Here is a 19,866-nt window from a genome sequence, read left to right as displayed (position 1 = left end):
CCAGAGTGCCCTCTACTCATTTCCCAAGTCCATTTTTCCAGAACAATCCCCTGCAAGAGCACATCCTGCAGACACAGTCCATGCTGACTTGCAGCAGCTGTCAATGCAGCACTGAGTTTCCCCTCAATTATGCATTCATACATGTCCCATTCCTGCTCTCCAATTGCCAATCTTGCAAAGGCTTGCAGAAGTTTAACCACATTTCAGCTCTAGCTGCTTCTGGTGTGGGCTATGCACAGGTTACTGCTGTGAAATCAGGCCCCCACTCAGAACACAAACAGAATTGGGTTTGTGTGGCCTGGGTTTAGTAGCAGGGAGCTCCAGGGGTAGCTATTCTGAGAAGCTGCTGGAAGCCTCCTCCACAGCCAACAGAGAAAGCCAGCTCCAGTATGGACCTGCCACTGGCCATGGCCCAGGCCACACTGGAGCAGGTGTGGTGGCAGGACCTGTGACCCCATGGGGGACCCATGCTGGAGCTCCTGTGCCTCTAGGACTGACCCTGATGGAGGGACCAATGCTGGAGCAGCTCATGAAGAACTGCAGCCCTTGGGAAGGACCCATCCTGAAGAGTTCATGGAGAACTTCAGCCTATGGGAGGGATATTCCCACTGGAGAAAGGGAAGAGTTTAAGGAGTCAAACCCTCAAGCAGGAAGGATGTCACAGACATGTTTTATGAAAAATCCTTTCCTTAAGATTTTTTTCTCCTGAGAAGCTGAGAGGCCTCAGGAACAAAATGAAAACAATGGTTATCTGCTGCTGTGGAATGCAACAGGTGCATCTGGGATTGGTCTCATGTGGTTGTTTCTAATTAATGGCCAATCACAGTCCAGCTGTCTGGACTGTCTCAGTCAGTCACAAGCCTTTGTTATCATTCTTTTTCTATTCTTAGCTAGCCTTCTGATGAAATCCTTTCTTCTATTCTTTTAGTATAGTTTTTATGTAATATATATCATAAAATAACAAATCAAGCCTTTTGAAACATGGAGTCAACATTCTCATCTCTTCCCTCATCCTGGGACCCCTGTGAACACCATCATAGGAGGAGTCACAGAAACAACATGGGATGAACTGACCACAGCCCCCATTCCCCATCCTCCTGCACTGCTCAGATGGAGGAGGTAGAGAAAACTGGGAGCAAAGCTAAGCCCAGGAAGAATGGAGGGTTGGGGAGAAAATATTTTTGATCCAGTGTTTATTTTATTATTGTCCTGCTCTGATTTGATTGGTAATAAATTAAACTGATTTCCTCAACTCAGGTCTGCTTTGCCCATGACAGTCACTGGTGAAGGATCTGTTCCTGCCTTTATCTCAACTCATGAGCCTTCTGTTCCATTTTCTCTCCCCTGCCCAGCTGAGGTGGCAGTGACTGAGCAGCTTTGAGCAGCAGCAGCTGGTGTCAGCCTGCCACACACAAGCAGGTTTTCCTCAGTCCAAGGTGAGCCACTCATTTACTGCACACTGTGCAGATCACCAGCACATAAAACATTCCATGAACTCCACAAACAAGGCTACTGCTCTGTACTCCAGTGACACTTAGAAAGTCCATAAGTGGTACAAAAATACCTGACTACTATGTAAGCATTCTAGGCACAGTCTGTGCCAGGCTTTTCCTGACAAGGGGTCCAAGAACAAACAGGGTATGACCAGGGCATTTCTTTAGCTCCCCACTACAAGAGGAAAAACAATACAGCTCACTCATCTTTTACTTCTTCTGCTATGATTTCAGTGTTTGTACTACCATAACAAAAGATTAAATAAATAAAAAGTAAAATGAGAGTCCTCCTAATCTCACAGATACACTGAGCATCCTCAAACACCCCACTTTCACTACTTCTAATACAATACACTCCCTGAAATGGTCCCAAAGGAACTTGCTATGCACCTGAAAAATGAGTTGAGTCATTATCCAGAATATCCCCCATAGACAAAGAGTTTAATTCACCCACAGAGGCCAGCGTATCATTAAACACCAGATTAGTACTCAACAGAATATTTTAAACAACAGCTAGCTGGAATCATGATTCACTTTTTAAACAGACATATTATGAAGATTCATTATAAAATGTCTTTTAAATGACTAAAAAGTTCACTTACTCTGTCATACTTGGCAACTATCTCTGCTCGTTCCTGGGCAAGTTTGATAGCAGCATCCTGCTCAGCATCTGCACCTGTAGAGGAATTAAAATCATGTAGTTCAGATTTTCTCCCTTCTGAAAAAAGAACTGCAGCAAAATACTTGGAAAATCAACTTCAGGGAGACTACTTCAATAGAGAAATGCCAAAACTATTGTGTCAAAGCAAAATATGACCTTGGTATATGTCTTGAATACTGCTCAAAGCAAAGTACAGGTACTGCACAGTATCTTAATTGCTAAGTTTAGAGTATTTCTGATTTTCCACCAATGTAGATATTAAACACAGTAAAAAAATAATGCTGTGCAACCCACAAACTGAAAAACTGAAGGAAGTACTAAAGGCCACTAACTGGCAGTTCCACAAACATTCTAATAGTCAAAGAAAGCTGAAACATTCACTATTGGCTTAAAACAAAATTGTGAAGTATTTACAGGATTTGTAGAGATCTTGGAATACTGAAGAAATACTGCATGGCTTCTTAGAAATAGCCTACAACTTATTTCTCAGAAAACAGGGAAGGATGTCATTACAGTGTCAGAACTGCAACTTGGGCAACCCAGAGCTGGAATAAGTGTAAGGATATGACAACAGGAAGGTTGACAGGCAGAAACAAAAAAACCAGTGTGTGAGTAAGCACTGGACATGAGGACACTGCAGATGCAGCATTTACACATGAGTGGAGTTCAAGTTTTGCTCAGTCCTGTTCCCTGAGCAGAAACCATCTCTCGGACATGGACAGGAACAGAGAGCACCAAGAAAGGAAAAGTTGTTATTCTGAATATCCAACAACAGAATGCACTTCAGTATCCCAAATATAAGTATATCAAACCCATGAGGTAAATCAGCTTTAATTAATAAGTTTGTGAAAGATTTAAGCAATCAATTTTTTTGATTATTAAAAAGCGATGAACTTCAGATAAAACAAGGCTTGAAAAGATTTAAAATATATTTCAATCTAACACTTATGAAAATAACTCCAAGCATGTGGGGTTTTTTCACTATCTAGTTCATGGCAACATAATGAACTTTAGGAATTGTACATACCAACCATCTGGGCCATGAAGTAGAAAAACAGATTACGTCTTACAGTTTTCTATCGTATGACATTAACACAATTATTTGTTCAAACCTAGTGTTTCTTTAATAAAGGTTACCTACATATTCCTCAACATTTAGACAAGAAGTTGTGCCAAAGAGGCCTTTTAAGCCATCTGTTAGAGATTTACCATGGTCTCTGCTTGTTTTACTCCACCTTTCCCCAGGGAACACTAAGAGAACCTCAGTATGACCCACCACAGACACAAGCACCAGCATTTAGACAACAGCACTGCCTGTCCCAAGCTTCCTAAGGGAAGGTCTGGCTGCTTCTTCAAAGCTTTCATTTATGATCCCCAGAAGTCACACTTGGTTACCCTCACCTGGCCCCCTTTGTCACCATCACTGGCCAATCACATTATTCCTGTTTATTAAGAATACACAGAGCTCTCTCATTTTCTCCAGTGTGCAGCAGAAGCAGGACACGTGTATTTACACAGTTATTTGAGGGAGAAAAAAAAAATAATTGAATCTGCTATATTTGGAAGCTTCACATCTCTAAGCTACAAGACTGACAAATCATTTCCTCCCTGTAAGATAAGGGGTGAGTAGAATAATTTCATATTGCTCATACTTTGGTGTGTCCAAGCAGGGCACTGCTCCTCCTGTGCTTTGGTGCTGGATCCTTTATTCCCAAGCTGAAAGGGGACTCAAGACACAAAGCAGTTGGGTCTCAGGTTTGCTTTTCTCTGACACAGCTTTACAGCCACTGCAGGGCTCTGCTACCTGGCTGCCCATGGGAGCTCTGAGCAAGACAGAGCTCCCAGAGCCCCTCCCCAGCCCTGTCACAGCCAGGGGCACAGACACAACTTGACACCACTGCCAGGGCATTCCAGCACTCCCCAGCACAGTTACAACAATCTGGTTCCTAATCTTTACTAGTGGACATAGAGCGTCTGCTGAACTGACAATGCCCACTAAAGCTACCAAACCAACACTGACAAAAAGCAGTGGATGAACCCTGGGTTTACTTTCAAAGTGAGAAGATAAAGGAATTGTAACCAAAATTAAATTGTGTTTCCTTCTGTAAAACAGATCTGTGCTTACAGCAAGTCTTTACAGAAGACTAATTATGAGTTTTTAAAAAATAAACTTTTAGCTTCCTTAGAAACCTGACATTTCTTCAGGAATTTCAAGTACTGATTGACCCAAATCTCCACTTCTCCAATGAACAGCTGTGGGGAAAAGTTCCCTTGTTTAAAGCTCCTCTGCTGCTGAGCTTCAAGAAATAGATTAAAAGGATCCTATCAATCATTTCCAAGTAGAAGAGATTAGATTTGAGAAAGAGTGAAAGAGTGTGGCTGAATATAAGCAGACAATATTGTAATACACAGTAGTCAATACATTCACATAGTATGTAGCTGATACATTTTTTAAACAGAACTAAAAATGGTTTCTATTTTAAAATGTGCTCAAAAGGACACACATAGATCTTCAAAAACACAGACAGAATAACAGTGTAAGCTGAAAAAAGTTTAAACCTTTGCTTAAGAGAATGCCAAACTGTATTTGCACCAGAAAGCAAGTTCCTGATTTATGCTGAAAACGTGGCCATGGCTTCCCATGCCTTCCTCTGCATAAGCAATGTGTGAATCAAAGTTTGGCATGTTCTGTGTCTCATGACAATTCAATTACATTTAGTGTGTAAATTATCATATTCATTGCCTTTAAAGTAATCCTCTTTGCTTTCTGCCAGAATCATCTTAACCTTCCAGCTGCACTGAGATAGTTCAATGTTTCTTTAATCCATCCATTCTGAAAACCCAGAAAACAGCTTGAGATGGGGGCAAGAGCTTTTATTTTGGGAGATAAGCATTAAACACGATTTTTCTTATAAGAGGAAATTTTAAATACCTCCAACTTAGAAATTACACATTGATTCCTGATAAAGTAAAAGCTAAATATGGGAACAAGAAAAATTCTTTGGCACAAAAATGCATCTCTATGAAATTGAAGACAAATAACTGGTATTCTAAAGTGTTATCAGTTTTGTTCAGTGTTATCTCAGTGAAAGCAGTTAAAGATATGATACAAGTCTGATTAAATTTACTAATTAAAAGTTAGCATTACAGATTATACAGGAAACAATGCCATCTCAATGAGGTCAACATTAATATATAGTCAATTAATTAGTACAGAGAACTGATTTGAACTAAAAAATGGCAAAATATATTAGCAATGACCTGATGGTAAATTCTGTCAACAGTGGCATGCTAAACAGCACTTTCAAGTGCCCCTAAAATCAGACAGGCTTACAAGGTACAAGCAGCTAAATTCCTGCCCAGCATCAATCATAGCATGACAGGTTGGAAGGGACCTCAAGGACCATCTGGTCCAAGCTTTCTTGGCCAAAGCACAGTCTAGACAAGACTGTCCAACACCCAGTTCAGCTGAATCTTAGAGCTGTCCAGTCCTGGGGAATCTACCACTGCCCTGGAGAGATTATTCCAATGTCTGTTTTCATTGTGAAAATTTCCAAGTGTCCTGCATCTCCTCAGGAGTAACAGACATAATGCAAACTAAAAATATATAACATTATGCTCTATTAATTAATGCTAAACTACCTGGAAGACACTAACTGACATAAGTGACATTAAACAGCAAAACAACAAAGCCAAGTAAAAATAAACACTAGTAAAAAAAAAAAAAAAAGGTTGTAGCCTACACATAGATGTAAAAATTAAATCCTGAATTTTACTGAAACTTCTCAAGAATGGAGATTTTTGCAAGAAACAGAGATGTGGTTTCATGATCTGATGAAACTAAAAAAAAAAATCCTGCTTTACTCTTGCTTTCATGGCATCTTCTCTCTTCTGTTCCATGTGGATGAAGAGTAGCTGTGGATGGAGTCACCTACAGACACCAGAGAATCTTGACCTAAGGGCTCCCTATAATCCACTTAAATGGGTATTTTAAGGTGGGGATAGGGAGAGGGTAGGGGGAAAAATTTACAACAATGTGATTTTGTATTCATTTAAATCACTGAGCTAAACACTGAGGATCCATCTTGCACTCCCTGCAGTACTCATTTTTCCAGAATAAAGGAGGAGGAACTGGGCAGGACTATCCCTTATGTTTCCAGCAGTCAAGAAGGAGCTGAACAACCAGGAGCAGCTGAGCTGCTGCCAGGCTGGGGTGACTAACACACAGCCCATAGTTACACCTGGCTTTCACCACAGCCTGGCAGAACTCAGCTGCTGCTGAGGGAGGAATGGCCAGAAGACACTAAAATACTGTTCTTTCCCACAAAAAGAAAAGCTGCTGCTCTACAAGGTTTACTAAGAACCTGTATTTTGAATTGTTTGTCTAATCCTGCATGGCTTCTAATCCTTCAAACTGAGAAGAACTGCAAACTAATAAGGCACAGCATTTTTAAAGTGATCTCCATGTGCAATCCACTGAGCACACATCTCTAGTCCCTACAAAAGTAGCCATACAATTTATAGGAATGGTCTTTGGGGTAACTGTAACTCCTAGAGCTGTTCTCTCTGAAACAGCCTAAAAATGACTAAGCTGTACCTCACCTGCCAAAGGTAACAACCATGGAGTAGCTCCCTCATGAAGGTAGTATGAAATCAGTACCACTGAGAGCCTCGGGGAGTTCCTTACACTGAAGGAGCAGCAGGTACAGGGACATTGCAGTGCTCATGCATCAGCAGCAGTACAGGAAACTGCCTCTTACAGGTGAGCCATACATTTAAGAAGAATCACAGATTTGTTTAGGTTGGAAAAGACTTGTAAGATCATTGAGTCCAACCATTAACCCATCACTGCCAAGCCCACCATTAAATCATGCCCCCAAGCACCAAGTGCCTTCAAATACCCCAAGGGATGGTGACTCCACCACTTCCCTAGACAGCCTTTTTCCAGTGCTTGAGAACCCTTTTGGGAACAAAACTGTTCCTAATATCCAATCTAAACTACCTTAATGCATCTTGAACTCGTTTCATCTCATTCTGTCATTTGTTACTGCAGGAAGAGCCCAATCCCCACCTGTGGGATTCACATTCTCTGAACCTGAGAGAAGCAGTAAGAGAAGCAGAGAAAACAATGATCAAAACAATTCTTATCTCATTTGCTGTGCCTGTGTTTGTGCCAAAGTAGAATGCAAAATGGAGACTGTTTACCCAGAGTGATGGTGTTTTGTTTCCTTGGCCTGTCAGGGCCATGTGTGTGTGTGTGTGTGTGGGGACTGTGGGCTGACAGAGATTCTGTGCAATTAAGTGCAGTTGAGTGCTTGGCAGATTCAGTTTAGATGCAATGTAATATCCTGTAATATAATACAGAATAGTATAATAAAGTAATTAATGAGCCTTCTGATATTATGGAGTCCTCCTTGTCTTTCTCCCCCTTGTGGGGGTTGCCTTGCTTTCCAGTACCCACCTGGCTACACCCTCCTGGTAGGGAGTTGTAGAGAGCAGTTAAGTTTCCCCCTGGAGCCTCCTTTTCTCCAGGATAAACACCCCCAGCTCCCTCAGTCACTCTGCACAGGAGCTGTGCTCCAGACCCTAGCACTGCTCCATGCCCTTCTCCAGACACACTCCAGCACCTCAATGTCCTTCTTGTCACAAGGGGGCCAAAGCTGACCCCAGGATTCGAGGTGTGGCCTCACCAGTGCTGAGTACAGGGGACAATCACAGCCCTGGTCCTGTGGCCGCACCATTGCTGGTACAGGCCAGGATGCCACTGGCCTTCCTGGCCACCTGGGCACACACTGGCTCAGGCTCACCCACTGTGGACCAGCACCCTCAGAAGTGATGCCTCTTTCCATGGGGCTCAATATACCAAGAGCATCTTGTGCAACCTTATCCCAAATTCTGAAAAGTTATTTCTTCCTTTTTTGTCCTTTAACCTACCATCATTGTCTCACCAACTGCAGAGCACTCTGAAAACCCCAAAAGAATTGGAAATGTTAATTTGTTTCCCATTACTTTACTAAAATTCTTGCTTGTTGGCACATTACACATCCCACTGCTCAAAGAGCTGCACTGGCACAAATCTCTGTCTGCAGGCACCACCACCAGCTGCTATGCATCTACACATTCAAAGCACATATCAGAGCAATAAACAAACTCTCTGGTCATAGCACAGAGTCCCTTAAATACTCAGGCTGTTTATTTTCCTTCCAGTTCATTCCCATAAACAATGAAATAAAAGCCATGACGTACACTTAATAGTATTTTGCTGTGGGTACACCATGTTCAAAAGGAAGAATCTTGGTAAATACCTGCACATCAGTACTGAAACTGCTCTGAACAAAAGGGATTAAGCATCATTTATTATACTTTCTCCTCATGAAAACAGAATTTCTAAAACAGAGAAGAGCTTTTAACATAAAATGAACTGGTTAGTTAGAAAAACAATCCCTTTTGCATAGCAAAACTTTCTCTGAAACATCTATTTCCAGAAGTTAACTGAGATACATTTCTTCCACCATTAAACATAATTATATTCCTAAATATTGAGTTAAAACTCAGTTATCACTAATTTGAAATGAGAGATAATAACAGCACAATGAAAACAATTAAAGACCAGTACATAACATTTTACACAACACTTTACCAGTCTTTAGACTGTCATTTTCTTCCCAGTCCTTGTAGAGCTCTGTTTTAGTCTTCATGAAGTAAATCTGTTTGCTTCTACACCATATTCTAAACCAGTTTATCAAAAATGACTGGGGGGAAAGTTCTCCTCCTCCAATTGCTGCATTTGCTCCACACAGCTGAGCCACTTGACACGTGCTCCTTTTTCCAGACACAGCCCCTCTAGAGCTGCAGGAGCTGCAGAGGCGGGAACAAAGATGCCATTTGTTAATGCCAAGTGTCACGAAGGCACCACGCTGGTGTTCTCCAGCCCAGCCCACAGCCCTGCATTCCAGCTCATAATAAACAAAAGGATTTGAACAAACAGCCTCAGAGGCCAGGGCTCCTGTAACACATCACTGTTCTACTCTTGGGCAAGAATTCTTACTGGTGTTTTCCAAGTGCTGCAGGAAAAGCGTTTTACTCAAAGGACTTACTTGAAATGGGGCTTGAAGTACCCTTTTCCTGGCTTATTACCTAAGAAACCACAAAATTAGGTAACTCTAAAAAATCCAGTTTAGATTTCTGTAACTGGCATTCCCTACTTAAAGGATGGAGATTTTACATATTTTCTGATCAAAATTCCTTTACTGTTCAAGATATCTTGGGAACTTGGAACACCTAGGACGTCAGAAGTTGACAACAACATTTTTGTTGATAAAAGTACAAAAATCCAGGAGTAAAACCTGAAAAACAGATTTCTGTACCAAATATCCCAGAACAAACACACAAAGCCATTCTCCTGCACAGACTTTAGCCCTCACACGCTCTCTCACCCTGCCATTCTGCTGCTATGTCATGCCTGCAGCCAGGAACCAGCCAATTCCATATCCTAACCCAAGCAAGTCAGGGCACACACACACCACCAGACACTTTGTGAAGCCAGCTGAAAGATGATCAGTGGCACTGGCACAGGTTACCCAGGGAGGCTGTGGAATCTCTCTCCATCCTTGGAGATGTTCGTGAGGTGTCCTGGGCAAGCAGCTCTGTACAGCCCTGCCTGAGCACGGGGTTGCACCAGAGGACTTCCAGAGGTCTCTTCCAGCCTCAACCCTTTTGTGGTTTTCTTGCACTCAGAGAAGTGTTAAAATGCCAGGAACAGGAGATCTGAACAAGTGTGTTGGAGTATTTTCTTTTCCCCAGAGACTGAAAAAAGAACAGTTCCTTCAATTGTTTTAACCTTCCTCCCCATATCGTGTGGCAGAGCACCGAGCCTGGAAACGAGCAGCAGCTCCTTTGTCTTTACCAGTGATTATTGCTCATGGATCCCACCCAAGCCCAGGTGTCAATAGTTTAGTCTCTGGAACCACTATGAGTTTAGACTAAGGCAGTGCCATGTCCACTACCAGGCACATTTCCCTCAAAAGCAGCATTTTCTTACTGCTGACACACACAACAGCAATCCTCTTGCTACACAGAAATCATCTTCCACTTTGCTCATAACAGAACTACTGAACTGAAACCAGCTCCTTTCTGTTTCCTTATTTGTGAGCATATTTATGGTGAGGATGACAAGAACTCACACACAATGAACACAAGCATTTGTCCCAGGTTAACTCTCTCACCCCCTCACCACTTGAAAACAATTTGCTTTTTAACATCACTGCTGCTCTTCTAATCCCAGACAGCAATAAACCATATTACTCACACACACACACAAACATACATATATAAATATATATACATATATACTATAGCTATACAAGAGATTTCTATACTGATACTTCTCTTAAGTCTCTCAAGTTTAGCATGTCTGATTTTGTGAGTGTTTTTCAACAGACTTACAGACAGAAAAAGTGAGATTTTGGCTTAACTGAAAATTTTCTCTATTCCAAAGAAAAGAAAAAAGCAAAAAGATAGAGTAAAACTTTTTGGAAAATCAATATATTGCATTATGCTCTGCACTAAAAAAAGCCCACTGCAACAGCAAAACACATGTACCTTCCCCCTCTTAATAATCAGCATTCAGAATAGACACTATTGTAGTTCTACAGCATGAGGAGTAATGAGTGAAAAAATATGAAAGATTTCACTTCCCTGAAGAAACATGACTGAACTCTCATCTTAATGAAAAATTAAGTTTCACTGTGGTAGAACTCTTGCAGTTTTGCAACATTCCCTATGAGACACTGCACGTTCACCAATGGAAAGTGGTCACTTTGGAAATTAGTAGAATTAACTGCTACTAAAAACCCTCTCAAATCAATTTTAAAGTGATCTCCAAAGGACTTAAAGCAAGAGCAGGGAAATCAAGGCAGCCTTGCTAAGCAATATTCCACAGAGTCCATCAAAATATGAAATGAGAATTTAGGAGTCTATGTATCGCATAGAGTATTTGATTTAAATTCTATCTTGCTTTTAAGGGCTTACAGAAATACCACCAATATTAATCAATTACTGCAATATGCCTATCATTTTATTTTCAATAACATAGCCTACTACCATTTCTAGTTAATGGAGCAAGAAAGCACAAAATTCAGAATAAAACAGAAAAAAGAATATTCTGTAATAAAATACAACTCGGCCATTTAGTACTAATTTGCAATTTGTTTTTCTGTGTGTTTCATGTAAATAATTAAACCTTAAAATTAGATCACTCCATCAGCAATACCTACACCTAACCAGCTGGAAGCTGCAATTGGAATGCTCATGTCATCACCTCACTACTTATGAGCCTTATGAAAGTTCCCACAAGGTTTACAAAGTGGAGTGACAAGATCTGGCAGGGCTCTACTGTAATTCCATTTCACAAAGTGTTGTGTGCAGTCATGAGCCAGAAGATAATTAATTTGCTGAAGGTTAACATAATCAGTTGCAAAGCCAGAAGAAACCATAATTGCCAATTTTCAACAAGCTATACTGAAAAGAGTAAACCAAATTTTGAACAATGCTCCTGTCTTGAAAGAAAAAGAGGACAAAACCAATGCACAAACCACCCTCCTGCCCAAACCTCTGTCAACACAACCTGAAACATTTATGTCAGCTCTTAATAGACTTCAATGTAAAAACTCAGGCTGGGTATAATTTGGGGCTTGCCAATATGCAAAGACTGGTCTGACTTGTGCCACAACTAACTCATGTCTTATGTCTAAGCTTAAGTCATCCTTTGTTCTTCTCTTCCCAAGGGTGTAGTTGGTATCTGGCCTTTTCATCACCATTTTTCTCTTTCCTCAGTGCCATGACAGAGCAGCCTTGTGGCCACACAGAAGAGGTCACTCACCCACACGTTTGTCTGTCAGGAGATGCAAACCCTGCTGAGCTCAGCCCTCCCAGCAGCTGCTGCAGTGGCCATGGGGGCAGATCTGCAGGTCCAGGGGACACAGAGAGCCCAGAGTGTGACACATGTTCCAACCCAGCAGCAATGGAACAACAGAGACACAGCCTTCATGGAAAAACACTGGAGGTTTTCTACTACTGCAAATCACTTTATGGTCTTCCATGAAAAGATTACATTTCTTAGAACTCCTGCTGTGGCTAGAACTGATCCCACTGTAACATAAAATCTGTTTCATCTACAGCTCATGAGTATTACTCCCACACTCCTCCTGAAATTCATGACCTTTCCCAGCACTAGCCCTAGCCTTTACAATTATGTCTTAATAAAATATGCTGCAAATCATCTGCTGCATTTATGGGAAGATCAGACACTTGACCTCAGAAGCAGTATTGACAGATGAAAAGCAGAAATATTTCAGGAATTTTACCCTCAACCTAATATAAGTCAAGGCATCCTTTTACACCAGTGGCTTTTCAGGTACTGGTTTGATTTTATAAGCAAATTTAGTTGAAAATGCCTTTTTTTTTTTAATTCCTTGTACTTTTAAAGTATATTATACCTGCAGTTCCCAGAGGCTTTTGAGAACTAAAGTATCCCTTCTGTACACTGACACTGCTCATACTTCTTTTAACCAAGACAGGCTACTAAACACACAAGCAAAACCATCTTTCAGCAAGGCTGAACATAGCAGTTCTCTGCAATAAATTTCTTCTTTGCTTTCCCAATGCCATATATCAGGATGACATATAAGATTTTTTTTTCCAGCAACATAAATCAAAATAACATTAAAAATTTCTCCAAAATGCTGACATTATTTCCAACATCATTTCAGATTTCCTGTTTTGAACATCATAATTAGTGGTAGAATATGAATGTTTTCACAGCACTAAGATTTGCCACATCAATTTAAAGAGTAAAATGGTTCTAATATTTTCAATTCTGACACAAAGTAGAACATTTCATAACAAGAGCTATGCTTCCCACGTTAACAGACTTATATTTAAGTAGTCAGTTGCCACACTGCACTAATTATGTTAAGTCTCCTGATTAATCATTTTTCTCTCTGCATTAGTCAAAATTAATGAAGCAAACAATAATTATATTTTAAAATTCAGCGTTAATGATGTGAAGTCTATTCCCAGTTTAAAACATCACCAAGACAACACTCATACAGACTCTGGATGAAGTTTTTTAAAAGAGGGCAGTTCTTAATTTTTGAGGAAGCTGGTTTATTTCTTCTCTAGGGCTAGAGAAGCTACAGGTTTCTAGTTACAAAATTTCATTGATATTGGTATCATTTTATACTGGCTCAAATAAAGAGAACTGTTCTACACGGATGAGCTGTGAACACAGACATACCCACAGTCCAGCTCATCATTTAATTACACAGCCGATTTAACTGATTACAACAGGAAGAAAAGGAGGGTTTGTTTTTGTAATACATGCTATTCTGCCACTTAGCAAGACTAAAGAGCACCAAGCCAGCTCAGAAAAACACCAGCTCTGAATGAAGATGGCAGGAGTAGAACCTGAACAGCCTCATGGGGATGCAGCAGCAGCAGCAGCTCCCCAGACCTGCCCAGGGCTGGCACTGAGCTGCTGCTCAGCTCAGGCACTGCCCAAACCTTGCTGGCCCCACATGAAACTTTGGGAAAGGAAGTGTTCACAAACAAGCAACAGATGAGCAGCTCCTGAAATCACCAGATTTTGCTCCCCAGCTGCTCACGTCCTACCAGCCTTTGACTTTTCTGCCTTCTCCTGGAAGAGACAATGTGAAACACACAGGGACGAGTCCTTGCCCAAAAGTGTGAGAGAACCTCCCTGCAGCCCCTGCTCACACCTGAACTTGAGCCTCCCAGGGGCTGAGCTGCTGCTCTGCCTGTGTGGATACAGCATGGGGAAGCCTTGGCATTCATTTTCAAGTTTTAAAATCAATTTCAGCCCAATATACAACAGGAAAATAAAATCTTAAATCTTGTGAAAGTTGTGGCAGGATGAAAAACCATTTCTCACTTTATTCCAGTGTCCTGGGTTGTAAGATGTGAGTATTGTATTTGCAATCTGTTAGAGGGGGGGCAGTTATCTTCTGTTAGTTGGGCAGTTTTCTTTATCTCTTCCACATCCTATCCTCCCTCTGGGGAGACATCTGCTGTCAATGGGCCATTGAGTGTCCCTGCATGGCTGATAAAATTCCATCATCCCACTGGGAGATGCTCTGCCCAGGGGGAGGAGCCAAGCATTCCTACCTGGATACAATCTGACATTTGGAACAGGGAAGCAGCCTTTTTCCATTGCATTCCCAGGGGAGCAGCTTTCTTCTCCTCTGGATTCCCAGAGGAAGACCAGGTCCACCTCTACACCATCACTGGACCTTCAGAGGAAAACTCCACCCTTCTCCAGGACCCCTGCTCCAACAGAACCACAGCTGTCAGTGCAGGAGGGCTGAGCCACCATGGAATGGCACTGTGCCACCACCCTGACCCACAGAGTGCCAGGTCATATTTTAATTCTGTCATTTTCCATTTCAAGGAAGCCTCCTGCCTGCCTTAACAAACACCTGTCTTTTCAAACCAAGACATCCAGCAAGAGCATGTTACACAAGTTACACCAGTTATTAGAGGCTGCTAGACAGACTGCTGTGATCCACACCACACAGTGTGGATCTCAGGCATCCCTCCATCTACCATTGGGATACACTGAAGGAACCACCACAAAGCACAGTAACAGTAAGAGGAGCTGCAAGGCCCTTCTGTTCAACTTTCAATATAATCCTAACATACTTTAGGCATTTCACAAAAAATAAAAATACAGAGTTACATGCTAGAGCTCAGTTCACCGTTGCTGAACAGCTTTCTTCAATTACTCTGTCTCTGAGCTATTCATCTTAGAGCAGATAAACATTTTAACTGCAGTAATAATACCTTAAGTACAAATAGGATCGTCTAAGGGAATCCTCTGAAAACTCTGAATGGCACCAAGAAGCTCATATGACACTAAACCTTTTCTTGGTAGCTCTGTGATAAGCTTGAGTAAGTCCACAGGAAGACATCAAGGCAAATTTAGATACCTGCCCTCTTGTATCAGTCATGTCTACACAGCATGGAGCTGAATAACTGGCTGCTTACAGTATCTGTCATTAACTTAAAAATTAAAATGACATTTAAGAGAGGGAAAGAAATGCTGAAATCCCCTCTGAACATCTGAAATCATTTTAAGTGTCAGGCAGCAGTAGATCCATATTTTTTATGTTTATGAAGTGGTTATAGGAAAGGCTGGAGGAGTAAGAGACAACCAGCTGAAAGGTTAACAAGTTTGTCAAATGGCAGCAGAAACAGGGGAAGTTTCTTCATCTTTGCCATGAGAAAAGGAAGTTAATGGTAGACAAGAAGGTTCTGTTGTTTTCAGTTTCACTGGCTGAGGACTGGTAAACAAAACAAAGTAAACAGCCATGGCATTTCCCATGCAAAACAGGAATTAGGGCCCCCAAGGCTGTCCTGTGTGCCTGGTCCCAGCCCCCAGCAGAGCAGCTGCAATAAATCCCAGTGCCATACCCCCAAACCACAATCAGGTTGCATTCATACCGCTAATCAGCAATACCAGTATGAATTTGTTTGCCTCCACCTAGTTTGCATCAGTTAAAACCTTTGTCAATATAGAACAACTTCAGAGTTTGGATAAAACAACCCAAAGGTAGGGAGAAAGGGGGAAGAAAAAAGATCACAAACTTGCTGGTTGTGTATCTACAGAACACTGTACCAGTAAGAAAAACCTTCTGCCTACATTAGATCCATCACCTTTATTATTTTGCTAGAGGAAGCACCAAATTTTAGATGCAATGTACAGATTTTAGATGTAGTGTATCCCTAAAACTTAGGGGAGTGTTCCAAAAAAAGGTCTTGGTCTTTTTCCCAAACCTTTGACTCCAGTTAATTACAGACAACACTGTAATGTCAGCACCACTGAGAGTCAGGCACAAAGCTGTAGTAGGAAAAGACCACAAAATGAAAATGAAGACATTTGTTTGAATCTTTGATTTTAAAGGACAGTACAGAGTCAGAACAGAATTTTCCAAAGGGGTTATAAATCTCTTTCAAGTAAGAGATCACAGCAAGAGGCAGCATTTGGCTCATTCTTTGGATATTCTGAAAATATTTTACAAATATCCAGTGTTGATGCAAGATGATAATTACTAATTTATACTGCTGTTGCACAGAAACAATAACTTCAATAATCAGTGCATTAACAGGCAGGCATATCAGTAACACTTTCTTTTTATTAGCTCAGAACAAGATAACCACTGAGGTACTTCAGTAAGAGAAACCCACCATGAAGCTTTCAATGCTACTTCTCCTAAAATCAGTACTTTTATTACAGTACTGACACAAAATGAACTACAAACGCATGCTGTGAACACCTTAACAAGTTCCTACTGCAAAACAAACATGATGTTAATTCTAGTTTAAGCCTTATACACAGCCATCAAGAAAAAAATCCATTTGTTTATGCTGAAGTCAATAATGCACTGAACCTACTAATGATGATCTGCTTTAAAACCACTACACTGTGTTAAAGAAAAAAGCCAAACCAAAGAAATCCACCCATAACCCAGAAAAATCTGTTTGTCACAGATTCTCATATCTCACCAGAAAATTACCTGAAATTTTAAGAAGGCAGTTTTAAACTCACTGAACTGAGAAAGTCTACATCATCTAATACAAACACTGATGCAGTACTTTGGAAATCCCTATTCCAATTTACCAGCATTAGCTCTAGGATAATAAACAAATAAAGCCTTTCATGGATTCCAGTCCAGCCCATATAACCTATTTCATTCCCAATAGATCCCTCTCAACCTATGTGAATTTCACATCCCCCACAGAATCAAAATCCACAGGAAGAGCCACAACTTGGTAGAGCCTGTGGAGCTGCACCTGGCAAACAGGATCCTGTTCCCTGGGAAAAGCAGACCCACTGCAGAACCTCCCCTAGGGCAGACATGAGCTGCTCTCTCCACCAGAGAGAAGGAGGAACAGCACCAGCTGGGATTTAAACACACATCCACCCACTGTCTGCTGTGCCTCTAGACATGCAATTAAGATATTCAGCACTTTGGGGAGGGTTCAAGTTCTCATTTGTGCAGCTCAGATGGACCAGGAGCAACAGGGCTGACTGGTTACCCAGGCATGAACCAAACAACCAACCTCCACAGGACAACAGCTTTGAGCTCTAAAACCTGAGCTGCAGAGAAAAAAACTTTAGAGGTCAAAGCTCTACATGAGGCTATATGGTCTTTAAATACTTTTTTTTGACTTGGAAAGGTAGACAGAGTAGTCAGGCAAGAAACCTTCCCATGAGGGAGGGGCAACACTCATTTTGAAATCTACTGACCTCACATGGAAATTCTGCAAATTCATCAGTGAAGTTTTCAGCAGTGAAGTTAAACCCAAAATTACTTGCAAGGAAAAAATTTATTTTGGTTATGAATTGTGGTTCCCTCTTACAACTGAAAACATTTCTTCAATACATGTTAAAATGTCAGCTTTGCATTTCTGATGTTACTACAACCAAAGCCAAAGCCTGTTCTTGAAGCAAGGAACTGTAATGCAGCAAACCAAAACCATCTCTGTACACATATTCCTGAAAGGTCTAGCAAAGGATGGGAAACAAAGAGGATGAACTTAATGAATGTTCCTTCAGTTACAACATTTTGGAAGGATTAGGAACTATCACTCCAAGGGCTTCAAACTGGATGAAAATCCAACAGCCTTTCATCAACTCTTCCCTCTTCAGCAGATGTACAGTTGTCATCTATCACACAAGTCTGAAAGTGAATGAAAACTACCAAATATTTCTCCTGTTTTTAGAGTTTTCTGAAACCGTTCAATTTACCAACAAACTTCTTGTTGTGACAGCAAGTTCTTGAAAGAATTTACAAACAACTCAATCTCTCTTAAGGCTGGGGGAAATGAAGAAATATCATTTTCAACAGCAATTTGTTTTACTATAAGCCACACTAAAGACAAAACAGCTTTTAGGGTGCTTTAGTCATCAGTATAAACCTTACTCTGCTTAAATAATGAGCAGAATTTCTACACTTTCTCCTTCTCTAGCTCACTTTATTCCTTGGCAGAGAAAAATCCAGGGGTGTAACTATTAAACACTATAAAATTACTCACACATACTCTATTTGCCACCACCCACTGTTTTGGAAGAGCACACAAAACCTAAGCACTGACAACAGGAACCAGTGGTTCACATTATTGTGATATCATGTGCTATAAATGTAGAAAAACAAAAGCATCAGAGAGTACTTTGTACCTGAGGTACAAAAGGCTGCTCAATCCCAGGGCAACAGTCAGGCCACCTCAGACACACTGATGACAGGTTTCTCTGAAAAATGAGTCAGCAGCACACCCTGGGGAGGTTCTCTCACAATTAAAACAGTATCACAAACAGCCATTATTCTTCAGGTGCTACTGAGCCCAGATGGTGTTTCACTGAATCACCAGCTCCAACAAAGACTCAGTCACTTTTTCTCAGATAAACAGGGTTTTAAGCAAAGGCACAAAACAAATACATGGATTTGAAACTCAGCTCATCTGGCTTTACTAATTAAAAAAACCTTTGGTGGGAATGCAATGAGAGGCTCTCTCCCTGTTTGAGAGGTACAGATGTATTCTGATGCTGTGGATGCAGTGAAAGCTGCAGCACCCAGAGCTCCAGGGCTGATGGAAGTGCAGCCCAAGCACTGCTGCTCAGCTTGGACAGTGCAACCTTCACCCTGACACAGCCCACAGTGAGGCAGTGCCCTGTGGCACTGCTTCTGGTGATGTAACACCTTCTGAGACTTGAGAAGCAGGGGGTGAGAATTCACAAGTCACACCTAATGACAGTATAAATGCAAACAATAAGAGGATACAGAAAGCAGGGGGAGGAGGAAGTGTGATGTTTTAGCTAAGCCATGATATTTTAAGAGCATGATGTACCAAACTGCTAGAATAGAAGTAGCTGTCAAGCTAAAGCATGCAGAAGCCATCATCAGTAAGGGGTATGAGATTACAACATTCCATCAAATCTGAGTACCAATCTTCCCACCACTTTGCACCTGTTTTCCTCCTTCACACCTGTATATTACATCAGCACTATTTGGTAGCTCTGTGCTTACACAAGCAAAGCTGAAATGAAAGAAAAAAAAGAGTAAAAAAATCAAAAGCCTAAGGGAAAACTCTGTGTTAAGAGTTTTTGCCATAGAGGCAAAATATGGATGCAAAACAACTGCACATCCTTAAAAGGATGAAGAAAAAATAGGAAAAAAAATGGAGAAGATCAGGCTATGGCACAAGTTAGTGTGAAGGGTCCATGAACAGTAACTTTGAAAAGCAAAGTTTTCTCCAGCACACAACCAAGACTCACCAGCACAAAAATAATACAAACAAGGTATAAATTAGTTTCTTTTTAAAATCTTTATAGCCACCTTTTAGGTAACTCCAAGTTTTAAAGCTATAAGGATATGACACAGGGAACTGCCATATTTATAAGCCACTGTAATGATGTGACCATCAGATACATCTGCTTTGTGGCCACTTCAGGACAAGCAGGGCAAATTTCCTAATCTTACATCTCAGAGGTAACTATTCCTCAGTGAAACTGGTATGTCCTTACTGGTCCAATATCAGACAGTTCCCTGATACATCATTCAGCCATCAGCATTTTAAGTTCAAGCTTCTTAGCTCATATAAATAGAGCACCAAATATTTACAGCCTTTCACATGGGA

General features: G+C 41.1%; 1 protein-coding gene across 3 annotated transcripts in view; it reads right to left on the bottom strand.

The window, feature by feature from the left end:
* USP6NL (USP6 N-terminal like) overlaps positions 1-19,866 on the bottom strand; it is a 114,556-nt gene that overhangs the window by 59,263 nt on the left and 35,427 nt on the right. For 2 of the 3 annotated variants that reach the window (XM_066551012.1, XM_066551010.1), the window contains one exon: positions 2,096-2,169. In XM_066551012.1, coding sequence (XP_066407109.1) covers positions 2,096-2,169 — 74 coding nt within the window. Of the gene's footprint in view, positions 1-2,095; positions 2,170-8,794; positions 8,939-19,866 lie in introns of those variants that run through there. The other variant, XM_066551011.1, reaches the window with a different exon arrangement.

Source organism: Molothrus aeneus, chromosome 5, assembly GCF_037042795.1.
Source record: "Molothrus aeneus isolate 106 chromosome 5, BPBGC_Maene_1.0, whole genome shotgun sequence".
Lineage (NCBI taxonomy): Eukaryota > Metazoa > Chordata > Aves > Passeriformes > Icteridae > Molothrus > Molothrus aeneus.
The sequence above is the reverse complement of the archived record's forward strand: the minus strand, read 5'-3'. Positions and strand labels throughout refer to the sequence as shown.